The sequence below is a fragment of the Manacus vitellinus genome, unplaced genomic scaffold (assembly GCF_001715985.3).
Source record: "Manacus vitellinus isolate BGI_N305 unplaced genomic scaffold, ASM171598v3 scaffold_22_pilon, whole genome shotgun sequence".
Classification (NCBI taxonomy): Eukaryota; Metazoa; Chordata; class Aves; order Passeriformes; family Pipridae; genus Manacus; species Manacus vitellinus.
In genome coordinates, this window is record NW_021939632.1 from 4,112,097 (window position 1) to 4,124,852 (window position 12,756).

The window sequence follows — 12,756 nt, forward strand, 5'->3', positions numbered from 1 at the left end:
ATTAAAAGGCAGCATTTTCCCCCTACTACTTCCCATTGCTGCTGAAAGTCTTTATTTTTTAAGAATGCTTACTAACTTGTGTTTTGACAAAAGTAGACACTGAATGAACTTGCTCAGTGCCAAGTGACTGATCTCAAAATAGAATGCTCTCCCCCCATTATATGGACCTGTTAATGACTGGTCTATTATATATAATTCCTTTCTGACACAGTTGATTTATTTGTAGTTTCTCTGGAAGCAGCAATCTCAACCAAAAACCAACATGAATGTGTTTTCATGTGTTGGTCTCTCATAATTCACAAGTGGACATCTTCTGTTTCTGTGCAAGAATTAGTAGTTGGTGTTAGTAAGCCTTTCTTATTTAGAGAAAATCAGAATTTGATGAGAAGGGGGGAGGGGAGGGAACCAAACTAAAATCAACAAATGTGTCCCCACGGTGTTAGGACAATGTATTTCAAACTCCAGTATTACTATTCCTAAAAATACAGCATTGCTGTGATCGGAAGGCACTTCTGGAGATCCAACTCCCCTGCTCAAAACAGGGTCAAATCACAGCAGACTGCCCAGCACTGTGTCCAGTTGGGTTTTAAATATCTCCAAGGATGGAGACTCTTGGGTCAATCTATTCCAGTGTTCAACCACCACCACAGCAAAACCCCCACCACTTCCGTTAAATGCTTAAGCAAACTGTCCTGTGTTTCAATTTGTGCCTATTGCCTCTTGTCCTGTCCCTGGGCACTGCAGAGAAGAGTCTGGCTTTCTCTTCTTACCCCCCACATTAGGTACTTAATGCACGCTGGTAAGCTCCTCCCGAGCCTCCTCTTCTTCAGGCTGAATAGTTCCAGCTCTCTCAGCTTCTCCTCACATATGTCAGATGCACCAGACCCTTAGTCACCATTATGGCCCTTCCCTGGATTTGCTCTGGTATGTCAGTGCTCCTCCTGTACTGGGGAGCCCAGAACTGGACACAGCAATCCAACTGTGTCTCACCAGTGCTGAGTAGAGGGGAAGGATCAGCTGTCTTGACCTGCTGGTGAAGCTCTGTCTAATGCAACTGAGGATACCCAGCTATGGAGTCTGCATCCCTGGCTCTGAATTGCTTCTACAATGGCTGAAAAGACCCAGCATAAATTTGAAGGAGCGTTTAGCTAAGGCTTGATGGTCACGTGACCGAAGTATGACATCAGAAAGGTATATTAAATCCCAGGGATGAACAAGGTGGAAGAGGGAACCATGAGTTTTCATTTAGATAATGGGATGGTTATTAATTTGGTATGCATCTTGGCATTGGCTTGACAAGAAATTCCATGTAGGATTCCAAGGGTATCTCCACACAGAAGTTTGGGTTAAAAAACCAGTACACTCACAAAGAACTATCTGCATTTCCCCAGTTCATTCAAAAATGCTCATGTAGCTTCAATCATTCTTTTTGTCTTTTAATTTCAGCTTGAGTAATGCAGCAAAACATCTCCAACTGTGAGGACATGTTATTTACTGAAACTTTGTTACCCTTTGTGATTCTGACAACTAATCACAACCAACTGCTTTTATTTTGCAGTTTTCAGTGCTATAATAGAAGGTTAAAATTTAATGCACTGACAAAGTCAAATCTCAATTATCTGAGATAAGGGAGTGGAAAGAGCATATGAAAGTAAAAATGCAGATAAAGCACCTTCAGATAAGCAGTATGAACAGTGAGGATGTAAGAGAAAGAAGGAAGAAAAGTCAGTGAGCTGATCCCAGAAGAGGCACCGATGCAAACTCATCGTCCCAGGATTCCAGGCTTTAATGCTGTGAGTCCTCAAACAAGCTCCGGATGTAGAGCACAGACATGCACCTTCTGGCTGTGACTGGTTCAGCCCTGCAGTCTAACTAGGCTGGATCTGTTCTTGTCCACTTGACTCACTTCCTGATATGGTCCATAGCTTCCCAAATCCTGATCATCCATGTACCAGGCTATGTGTGCATATCAAACCATACTCAGACTAGTTGTCTCCCCCTATTTCTGGACAAAGCCAAGTGAAACCTGGAGTAGTTGATGGTATCCTGTACTTTAAGAGCTGATCCATGGAGAGAATACAGGCACACAAATATTCCACAAAGGCCTCTCAAATGCTGGTGTAATAAACCTACTGCTTTCAAACACTCCTCAAATCCCTCACAGCATTCCCCAGGATGTAATACACACCTGTGGCTTCATGCTTCAGTTTTACAGATGGTATCATTGTCCTCCTCTTTTTTAGGCATTTTGAACTCAAAGGTACGTGACTGGGATGACAATTACATCTTAGGACCACAAAAGCCCCACAGGGGTCCAGAGAATTGCTGGGCCAGGTGCTGTGCAGCACAGATGCCAGCAGCCTGCTCCAAGTGCTAGCCCTGAGTAGCTCTAACAAGTGCCAACCCACAGCCCCCAGCCTGTGTGCAACGGGGACGTGGTACAGACCCACACAATGGACATTTACACGAAGATCACGTCCAAGGCAGTTACTGGCACAAGTAGCATTTGGTTTTCTGCAGCTGGCACTTTTGTCCCAAATCAGTATTGGGGACACACCCCTACTAATCCTGCCGTGACAAATCAGCCATTACTGGGCACACAGGTGCCACCAGAGAGGAATGTGAATGTGAAATCAAGAGCAGGACTCTCTGCAGGTGTCAAGTCCACAGGAGTGGATTTTTTTCCCCATTAATTTCAAGAGTTTTGATTCCGATTCTCAGTCCTTAAAATATTCCACAGGCATCAGGAATAACCTTTAAGCTTCAACCATATTCAGGTTGATGGAGTAATGAGTTCCCTATCTTTTCCACGTGGATACAGCAGTCTTCTCTTCCAGAGCTAAATCACTGTGAAGCACAGTTCAGTACCATTAAAGCACCGCTCAGTTCAGTCCAGAGTTATCGGCACTGCAGCAGATTGATGGTTCTCCTATAAATATTAAGCAATTTGGACTGGAAGCTGCCAGAGAATAGCCAGATCTCATTTTATTTTGCATCTAAGATATATATCTGTGGCCTTTGCCTAAAGGTTTGTCACTCTAGCTGAAAGCCTGACAAAGGTCAAAATATTCAACTTTCTACTTTAAATTCTAATGACAGATGAGAGATACATTTCTTAGCATAAATATTTATATATAAACATATTTTATATATGCATGTATACACACACTCCCAATCTTAAAATATCTCAGCATATGTGTAAGTGTAACAAATACTGCCACAGAGTCACAAGTGAATGGAGTAGCATACTGTGAGTCTGCCCTGACCTAAGATCTGAATAGAAAAAGAAAATTATTTGAGATAATGGGGCCTTGCAATTTTAGCAGTGTTCCTTCAGCACTAAAAGAAGCAAGTTAAGACTAATTGACAATATAAGCTCCAAGAGGTCTCAAGATTGAGAAAACAGTAAACAAAAGCTAATCTATCAAATTTAGCAGGAGGCACATTATCACTGCAGAAAAGCTGAAAAAACAGAACAATTTGTACCATTCTATTGCATTAATGCTTATTTCACAGAAACCAGATATTTAAAATATTCATCTGCTACGTTCCCCTGCACCCAAGAAAGGGCAGGCTTGTTGCCCTCCCTGCGTGCGTCTGCTTTCTGCTTTGCTCACAGACACTTCCACATTTAGAGAGAACAAATCTGACAAATCAGAAACTGTGCATGACCCACATACTGACACCACAACAGCAACCCTGACAGTCCTAGGAGTCAGGGGAAGGCCAGAAGTGGTACCAGTTAACACCTTTCTGTCCTGTATAGAGGTGGTCTCATGCAGCACTGTGTCAAAACCAGTGCAAAAACGTGTCTGAAGGGTCGCCTCAAAGGACCCAACAGTTTTACATCATGCAAGCCTGTTCATATAGCCAGGGCCAGGCTGATCTTTACTCACCCCTTCTGAAGTAAGGGTAGAAGTCAAACTGCAAACAATTAGTCCATCAGACAAGCTGTCTCATGCTTTCAAGCCTGGGAGCTGTATACTCATTGCACATAGTGTCTCTCCTTTAAACATGGTCTTAAAAAAAGACCAAGATTTTAAATGCCTTAAAAAGATGCTGCTAAAAACCAAAAGGGAAATAAATCTCTCTTCCACAGAAAGTCACTGATCGGGTAAAGAGAACTCAAGAAACAGTGAACTCCTAAATCTTACCATTTTGTATGCAATCATTTGATTTTAAAATTACAACTTGCTCCTCTTAACCAGCTGAGACCCAGGAATCAGAAATTCCTGGCACATGGGCAATTTTTAGTCAATAGGTGGTGGGAACTGGAGTTGAGAAGGGATTACATCCCCTTCCTTTTTCTTTTACAACCTTCCAGAAATCTCCCTTCTGAATTGCACCCCTCCTTTCTCCCACATCCCTTCATGGGAGCCCCAGAGCATTTATGTTTAATTCTCTAACAGAAAAGCAAAATAAGGGGTTGCCTGATTAAACATTGAGGACCTTTTTCTCTCTTTATGGAAAATACCTTCAGTTTAATGGGAACAAGTTAGTAACTGTTTATCTGAAGGTTATCCATTAATTGCTGGCCATGTCATAGGGAAGAAACTTTTTAGCATCTAGGGGGTTGAGCCATGGTGCTATAAAGGCAAGTTAATTCTATATAATATTAAATGCCTGGAATATCTTTTCCATTTGATAAACCCCTCAAAAACTAAGAACTTGTGCATAGTCTGCTTGTCTCTGGGATGGCACAGGAAAGCAGAAGAGGTCCCTCCATTTCACCTTATTTATAAAGAGCCTGATTCAAAACTTCTCTAGAAATATTCTCACGAGTTTCAAAAAGAAAGTGTGTGTGTGATGCATGCAAACCAATCTGGGAGAAGGGAGCTATCCCAGTGGAGACTTAAATGTAGATTTATTACAGACAAAATTTATTCCATCAAAATTTGTTCTCCTACACCACTGTATCGATTTCATTACTGAAGTGCTGCAATAATGAGTCAGGCTCTCCATGTCTATTGTGCTACTATAAAGGAACACATTTTGTTATACGGACCATAAAATGCAGCAGAGAAAAATAAATCTGTTTTGTTGTTGTACTGCAGGCTGCTTTGGTGTCTGCATTAATGCAATAACTCAATAACTCTTTAAATAACCACTATAAACTGTTTTGTTTCCATTTATAAAGATACAATGATGTTCCCATGCACTTCTATTCAGAATCAGATCTTTACCCTTAAAAGTCTGCGGACAGTGAGGGAATTAATTCAGGATTTCATAAACTGCAGGGCTTATAAAACCCATCCATGCAGAGAGGTTTTTACTCACATGGTGCATAGAACATGACAAGAGTGTGCTTCTTCTTCTTCAAGGACTCTCTGAAGTCTTCACCAGCAAGGTGGACAACACTAGTCTGTTTTTCTTCCCATGCAGGCTCAGGTGGAGGTGGTGCTTCAGGACTAGAAAAGAAAGACAATCAGATTGGTTTGAAAATGTTTCTGGAAGCAGGAAAAGGAGCAGCATCGTCCTGGTCATAACTACCATGAGGCAACCGAGGCACAAAAATCCCTCAGGGTGTATGCTCAGTATTTTCAACACCAGATAAGAGCAAAAAAGACATAAGTTAATTTCTGGAACTCAATAAAAATATAATTTAAGTGACTGTACTCAGGCATATGAGTAGAAATGAAGAATAAAGATTTCCTACGTTGCATCCAACATCTGGGTGGAAAAAACATTGCTCCTGTATCACTGTGTCATCCATAGGCATAAATTGAGAAGAACAGCAAGCAGGTGGAATCAAAAGACAACCGATATAGAACAGCATCTTCCATTCAAACATCCTTTTTGTACTCTTTATCGCTACCATGCAAACTTCTACAAAGAATTTCATGACCTTCTCTTGAATACATATGATATTAAAGCCAGGGTGCAATAATCAGCATCATTCCACTTGGAAGACTGGGGGTGACTGAACTGGAATATTTTACCTTGATAAAGAGAATGTCAGGTTTCAATTATGACTGCACATACTGGCTAGATCAGAGCAATCCTGCACACCTAGAGCGCCTCTAACAAAACTTCTGCTATTCACCAGCTCACAGACTTCTCTGAGACTCATTAAATTCACTCCTGCTGTATCTTAAATAGTGATCACTTACATAAAATCATCAGAATGGTGCCACGGTATAAAGACCTTCATATGTCGCCTTGGTAATAAATTAGCTTTTCAGACTTTCCTGTCACTTTGAATGACACCATTTTAAGTTATATCAGATACATAAAAACCAAGTCGAAAAAACCTCAATTTTTAAAGTCCTACTCAAGGTCATTTGGTGGGCATCCATCCTATTTCCATCGATACTGATTTTCCAGTTGTTAAAGAATTAGGACAGGTGGTCTGAATTTTCACACGAACAGTCGGTATGAGCTACCACTGATTACAGTTACAGAAGGGTGACTTATTATCACACAAACTTTTCCATGCTGACCTGAAATAAGATACCCAGCTTATAAGTGTGGCAGCACAGTCACCAGAGAGGAACCAGAGCCAAAACCTCTGTGGCTGCAACTGGACCACCCTTTGGGACAGGGGAACAAGCTGTACTTTTATCTCCAGCCTACACCCCAGATACGTCCCTATCTCCACCAGCTTCAGTGCAGCTGTGACAATTCTATCCCTCGTCAGAAAACAAGGATGTTATTCTACTGCATCTCTAGTTGGGAGAACATCCAGGAGCAACGAGTAGGAGATAAGTTGTCTGGGCTTCACCTGTATTGCTGACTACCTGAGGCTGCAAGCAAAAGTATTCCAGAGGAACAGCAGGATCCAGAAGCGATCAACAACCCTTCCCTCTTCCTTGTTGCTTATTCACCTGCCAGTATGTGCAGGCAGCATCAACCTGACTGTTTAACTCAATACAAATGACACAGAGCTCAAAACACTCGAGCAAACTGGTGAAACAAGGACAGTGACAACATCTAAAATGGATACAGCAGCCTGGAGCCTGCGTGTGCAGGGAGGCCAAGGGAGTACTGTGTCTAAATGTAAAATACAGATAAAGCTTCTCAACATGCTACAAAGATGCTGCCAGACTATATCTATTACGTGATTTGAAGCAGTCAGAGATGTAACATAAAAAGAAAAGAATAAAAAGCCAAACCAAAAAACTTCACACAATCCACTCCCCACCAAATAAGAGGGGAAAAATTAATATCACATTCCTCATGCCAACTGTATTAACAGTTAAATGATTAAAAAACTTCACAAAACTCTGGCAGGTTTTTTTCCCCTTGAATAATGCAGAAAATACATTAGGCTTACAGTACCTGAAGAAAATGCATATTCTATATATACATATATATATATGCATACTTTTACATATATACATATATAATTCATACTTTAAGTGAGAATTGTACCTACAATTTATTTTGAAATGAAACTATTGTCATCATTTTCATATCAAACTTAATTCTGCACACTTCAGCACACCACTCAAGAAAAGCTGGTTAGTGCAGTCAAAGGTCTGGTTTTGTTGGTCTCACTGGCTTTCCTTCAGCCCTACATAGATGGAATTCTAGGCATTGGCCCTGAAATGCTGGAAAGATAAAAGTACAACTGTAGAAATTCAGTTACTAACAGTGAAATCTGCTGCTTTTTATAAAGAGGGAACAACAAATGTTCTATTTATTTTTCAGAGCCATTGCTATTCCCCCTCTGGTGAGAGGCTTAAGGTATATTTGAAAAATATTTTGGGAAAGAAATACTGGGACAACTATGAAAAAACCCACAGCAAATAAAGGATGTGTTTTATTGGAGACCATAATTAACATACATGTTTTTATGTGTCTGAATACTGGGAGTTCAGTCTAGTTTTGTTAGCAAGGAATTTAGGCAGTGGATAAAGTTAGGCTTAGCTCCTCACCAAAGCAGTCTGCAGGAGTCACTAACCAGGAACCCGAATACCATGTCAAAACCCTCAAAACTTACTTTTGCAGCCAGTCAATGATCTTCTTCTTTGTTCTGAGGTGTGGCAGAGTATATTTCTCCTCTCCATCCTTAAAATACTTCAAAGTAGGAAACCCTGAGATGTGGAATCTTTCTGCCAGCGCCTTGTTGACTGTAGCATCAACTGCTGCAAGGACACCTGGGCTCTAAAATAGAGATCACTCACTGTAAATCCCAGCCACATACACACTCCCTCTGGCAGGACACAGTGGGCTTGGGGGCAACCACTCATTATTTAGGTGCCTTCACTGTCTCAGGGACTCAGCACAGACTGACAGAAGGACACAGAGGACTGATGTAAAACCAGAAAGGGACATCTTATGGACTACTACCATTTCTGACAGAATTCTCTGTATATAATTCACTTTATAATGCTTAAGGGCTGTTCCCAGGAATGGCATTTCCTCCCACAATTCCAAATTTCGCCGAGAAGAAACAAGCACTGTTAAAGACAAGTTTTCTTCAAGGCAAATCCATGTTTTTCTAACTTGTGGCCATCTTTGCAAGGACCACCTTTAGAGTCAAAGGAGAGCAGGCACTTGTATAGTGTGATTCATCGGATCTTCGCTTTTCTCATCTCCTCCTTCTCTGACAACTACAAAGGGACTCTGGATGTCTCTACTGAAGATGCTTAAATGTGGGAGACTAATTGTATTTCTCCTCTTGCATGGCATACACAGCATGAGACTGAATCAATAACACTAATACTTGTACTATTGGATCTCTCTTCTCCAGCCAAGCTGATGGAACACTTAAAATGAAACTAATGGAGTGATGCAACCATAAAAACAGGGTATTTGAAAGAGGGATCAACCCCTTTTGTTTTTTTCCAAATCTAATTCATAAATAAAAGCCTATGTTTCTTCACATTCAATGCCTTTAAGTAAGGGGGAAAAAATCCATTTTTGGATTTGATCATATTATGTGTAAGGCCTACAGCACAATACATAAACATTTTTCGATTTTGTTTTCGTTCAAGACAGAATGTTCTTTCTCAGACTTTGGCAGGGTTCATGCATTAGCGATGAGACTGTACTTTGGAAGCACATTTTGAAAGGTCCTGTGGGAGGATGAGAACAGCTGAATTTGTTGTAGGGAGAAAAGTCACTTTTATTACTCCAGTTATTTATTACTGATTATTTGAAGGATATAATAAAGGAAATTAGCTTACGTCACTGGCTACATGAAGAAACTCTGCAGCCTTCTCATACTCTGGTTTCATTTTCTTACAGTGTCCACACCCTGCCAAAAAAAAAAAATCCAATTAAGTTGTATATGCCATAGTTATTCATTGACTCATCTAGCCATTATCAAAATCCAAAACCATGCGGTAGAGATTTACTAGAATTCTGTATGCATTTTACTTACTTTATTTGTAAAGCCTTAGTATGACTTAGGATCTTTTCCAAAATGGCCACAATAGTTTAAACAAAGAATTTAATCAATTAAAAATAACAATAAATGCCCTAATTTCACACCCACACCTCTCTCCTTACAGAAATTTGTCAAGCCCATTGCTTCTAGCATGCTCTTGGGCAAGGCACAACCTCACCCATTTCAGTTTCCAAATCTTTATCTGCTTTAAAAAGAAACAACACAGCTCCTCACGTGACTTTGTGACTTTCAGCAGAGGCTTACACTAGCACAGCTTAACAGAGCAGTGTAATTTGAATTTAACTGCACTGATAATAAGCCCCATTTTACAGTGGTGCAGCATGTCCCTTTAGCAAGGACTTGCACTGATTTAATCACATCAGTGTAATTACACCACCACATATGTTCCCAACATAAGCAGGGCCTGTAAAACCGAGATAATGGTGCTTTCTTGCTTGTGAGAAGTTCTCCAGAGATCTGCCATTACTTCACTGCTAAGTGCTGACATCACAATAAAGTAAAATGAATGCATGGGTAAGAAAAGCAGACTTAAAATAAATTATTTGGATGTAAATTAAACTGCTTTCAGCCGCTGCAGTTGCTTCCAGGCAAGTTGAACTTTCAGGACCAGGTGGAGTTCCTGCCGAGCTGGGAGGCTGCGCTCCAGCCCCTCCAGCGTGATGCTGGGCCTTGGTGGCAGCCCCTTCATCATCCCCAGGGGCCAAGGGACCAGCACCACCACAGCCCCTGCAGGGACACTGCACACGGACTGAGTGGGCAAGACAGACACCCGGGCAGGGCGAGGGCCGGCTCCTCCAGCAGACAGAGATGCAGTGAGCTGTAACAAGGCGCCTGGCATGGCCCTGACACCGCACTCGCCTGCCCAGTGCACTGTAATCCCAATGCAATGCCTCGCTGCACTTCTCCCTCTTGTTTGCAGTAGCAGCCAGCTTGCTTTCCTTAGCTATTATTGTTGGAACGAGCACTTGAAAGCCCAGACTTTGCTGAGCTTTTGAAAGTTGTATCAGAAGATATGGTGAGAAATGCGTTTCAATGCGGCTCCAGCAAAAGCCATCTCTGAGGTGTACAGGGAACACGGCTGGGGCTATTTTTACACCACTGTCTACAAGAAAATAAACCAATCTCAGCACTGCTTTGTTTCCCTCTAATGGGATGACTGCTGAAGCCAGCAGACACAAACCTAAGCCTGAACTCAACCAGACAAGCATGTTTCATGTAGCACAAGTTAAAGAGCCGCAAAGTGATAGGACATCCAGGTGTAACTTCACCAGAGCAAACAGGGACCTCGGCAGAGCACCAAACACCACACCATGAAACACTTTCAGGGTGTGTTTATAGAACAGGGTGTACATTTTAATAAAAACTGCAAATCCCACCTGAGAATTACAGCAAATACCCAAGCAGTTGATCGCAGACCAAACTCCAGTTCAAACACCACCTACAGTCCATACTGCTTGGTCATCTGCACAGTGTCCACAGCATTAACGAGCCCCACATCATTCTTTTATGCAAAAAACAATACTATGGTAGGAGCAGCAGAGCAAGGGGATCTCAGCTGGAGGAGAAAGCTTTGCTTTAGTTTTACACAGTGGTGTGATCATGTGCCACCACAACGGGAACCTGATGCAACAGCTTCAGAGGTGAATTCAGGAAGAAACTGGAAAAGGCTGAGGAAAAGTTACTGTCTCAGCACTGCTTGTCTTGGTTAAGAGCACAAAAGAGGCTGGCAAAATGATTTATTTGCCACCCACAGAAAACTTGCAGGCATATGGCTTTGTGGAAGGGGCTGACAGATCTCTTTGACACCTGCCCAAGTTGATTTATTTCTCTTTTTAGGAACAGGGAACTTTATTTATTTTGTGCTCTTCCTCACTTCTAAACAAAGGGCATCTCGAGTGCCAGCTCAGATACCGGGGAACCTCTCTGAATTTAGCTTGCTCAAATTTGTACAAACAACACTTTTCTGCAGGGCTAACTTCACCTTGGTGGGCTTTACACAGTGTATCCTTCAGCCACAGCAAGGTTCGTACTGTGCTCTAGCTACGGTATCCACACAATATTCCACAACCATTAATTAGATCTGATCAACAAAAGGCATTAAACAACCAGAGTTTTTCACAAAGCTCTGCAGAGAAGAAAAAACCCAAAACAACAACCCAGGTGTACTTTGCCTAGGAAATAAAAAAAAAATATCCAAAGTATCTGAAATTCATGTAAGTAATATTTTGGATAAAGAGACCAAGACCATGAAATGTCACTGTTCTGTGTTCTTTCGTGAACATCACAGAGACACAGCACTACTGACTGCCACAAAGCTAACTCACTCATGCTTAAAATAAAGGGGAAGCAGCATCAGGTCTTTAAAAGGCACTTAAATGAAAACTGAAGTCTTCAAATCTTTATTGTGTAATGCTTGTTCTACCCCTGACAGAGGACAGCACGATATATCAGCCTGGAAAAACAGGCACCACATTAAACTGAACCTGAAAGAGGGACAAGAAATCTTAAGAGCTTCTCTCATAATAAACAATGCTTCCCTGGCCATCTTTATGAGAATTTTGTTATTGTGTGCTACAGCCTGCTTCCATCTACCATTGTAGAAAGGGAGAGAGACAAATCAGAAGTCAAACCTTCAAACTGGAAATCAATTAATCTCTTTTATGATTATTTATCCTATCTTTGAATAATCCTGTGAGGATTGCCATTAAATTTTCAAGGCCGATGAAAAAGTTATTTAAATGAATTCCAAGGTCACTGCCTCAACTTTGATTACTACATTAGGTTGTTCAGCAGCAGCTGCATCCCTCTTTGCTAAGCTCTTCTAGTTTTAGATGTTTTCTGTTCATAAAATGAATGGGAAAATAACAACAACCCTCCAGGTCCTTAGCCCAGATGCTCCTGTGTACTGTTGAGACAGGGAAGGAAGCCCACAGGTCTGCAGTTTAGGTTTTAGGTTTTAGTTCGGTTAGCGGTATTATTCCTAGAACATGACATGTTATGTCCTTGTGTGGGAATGTGCCTAGGTCTGTTGATGACAAGTTTTGGGTTGTATGGGAGATAGTATGAAATATTTGGATGGATTTGCAATAATATTATGTCAGATTTTCCTACATGCACCTGTGATAGATGTGCTTTTAGCAGATGCACAGTTGTGTTAAGTGTATACTGACATTAAAACTAAAAGACTGAGCAAGGGAAGCAACTTGTTCAACCCCAGGTGAGAAGAGAAAGGTTGCAGTCAACAGTCAACCCAGGGATGCCCCGAGCCTACTCCAAGCACTGACATCCTCTGAGCTTCTGGGGGTCATGGCTAGTGAGAACACCCAAGGGACTTGTAGGTGTTTATCCAAGGGGACTCTCACAGCCTCGGTCTTTTGTCTCAGAAGACAAGTAGCTGCCCT

At 41.5% G+C, this 12,756-nt stretch overlaps 1 protein-coding gene across 1 annotated transcript in view; it reads right to left on the reverse strand.

Annotated features, from left to right (window-relative positions):
- Positions 1-12,756, reverse strand: part of PDIA5 (protein disulfide isomerase family A member 5) — a 112,929-nt gene that overhangs the window by 23,672 nt on the left and 76,501 nt on the right. The window contains exons 13-15 of the mRNA XM_029959894.1: positions 9,132-9,202; positions 7,943-8,106; positions 5,278-5,408 (exon numbers count right to left, since the gene is read on the reverse strand). Of these exons, the coding sequence (XP_029815754.1) occupies positions 5,278-5,408; positions 7,943-8,106; positions 9,132-9,202 (366 nt within the window). The remainder of the gene's footprint in view (positions 1-5,277; positions 5,409-7,942; positions 8,107-9,131; positions 9,203-12,756) is intronic.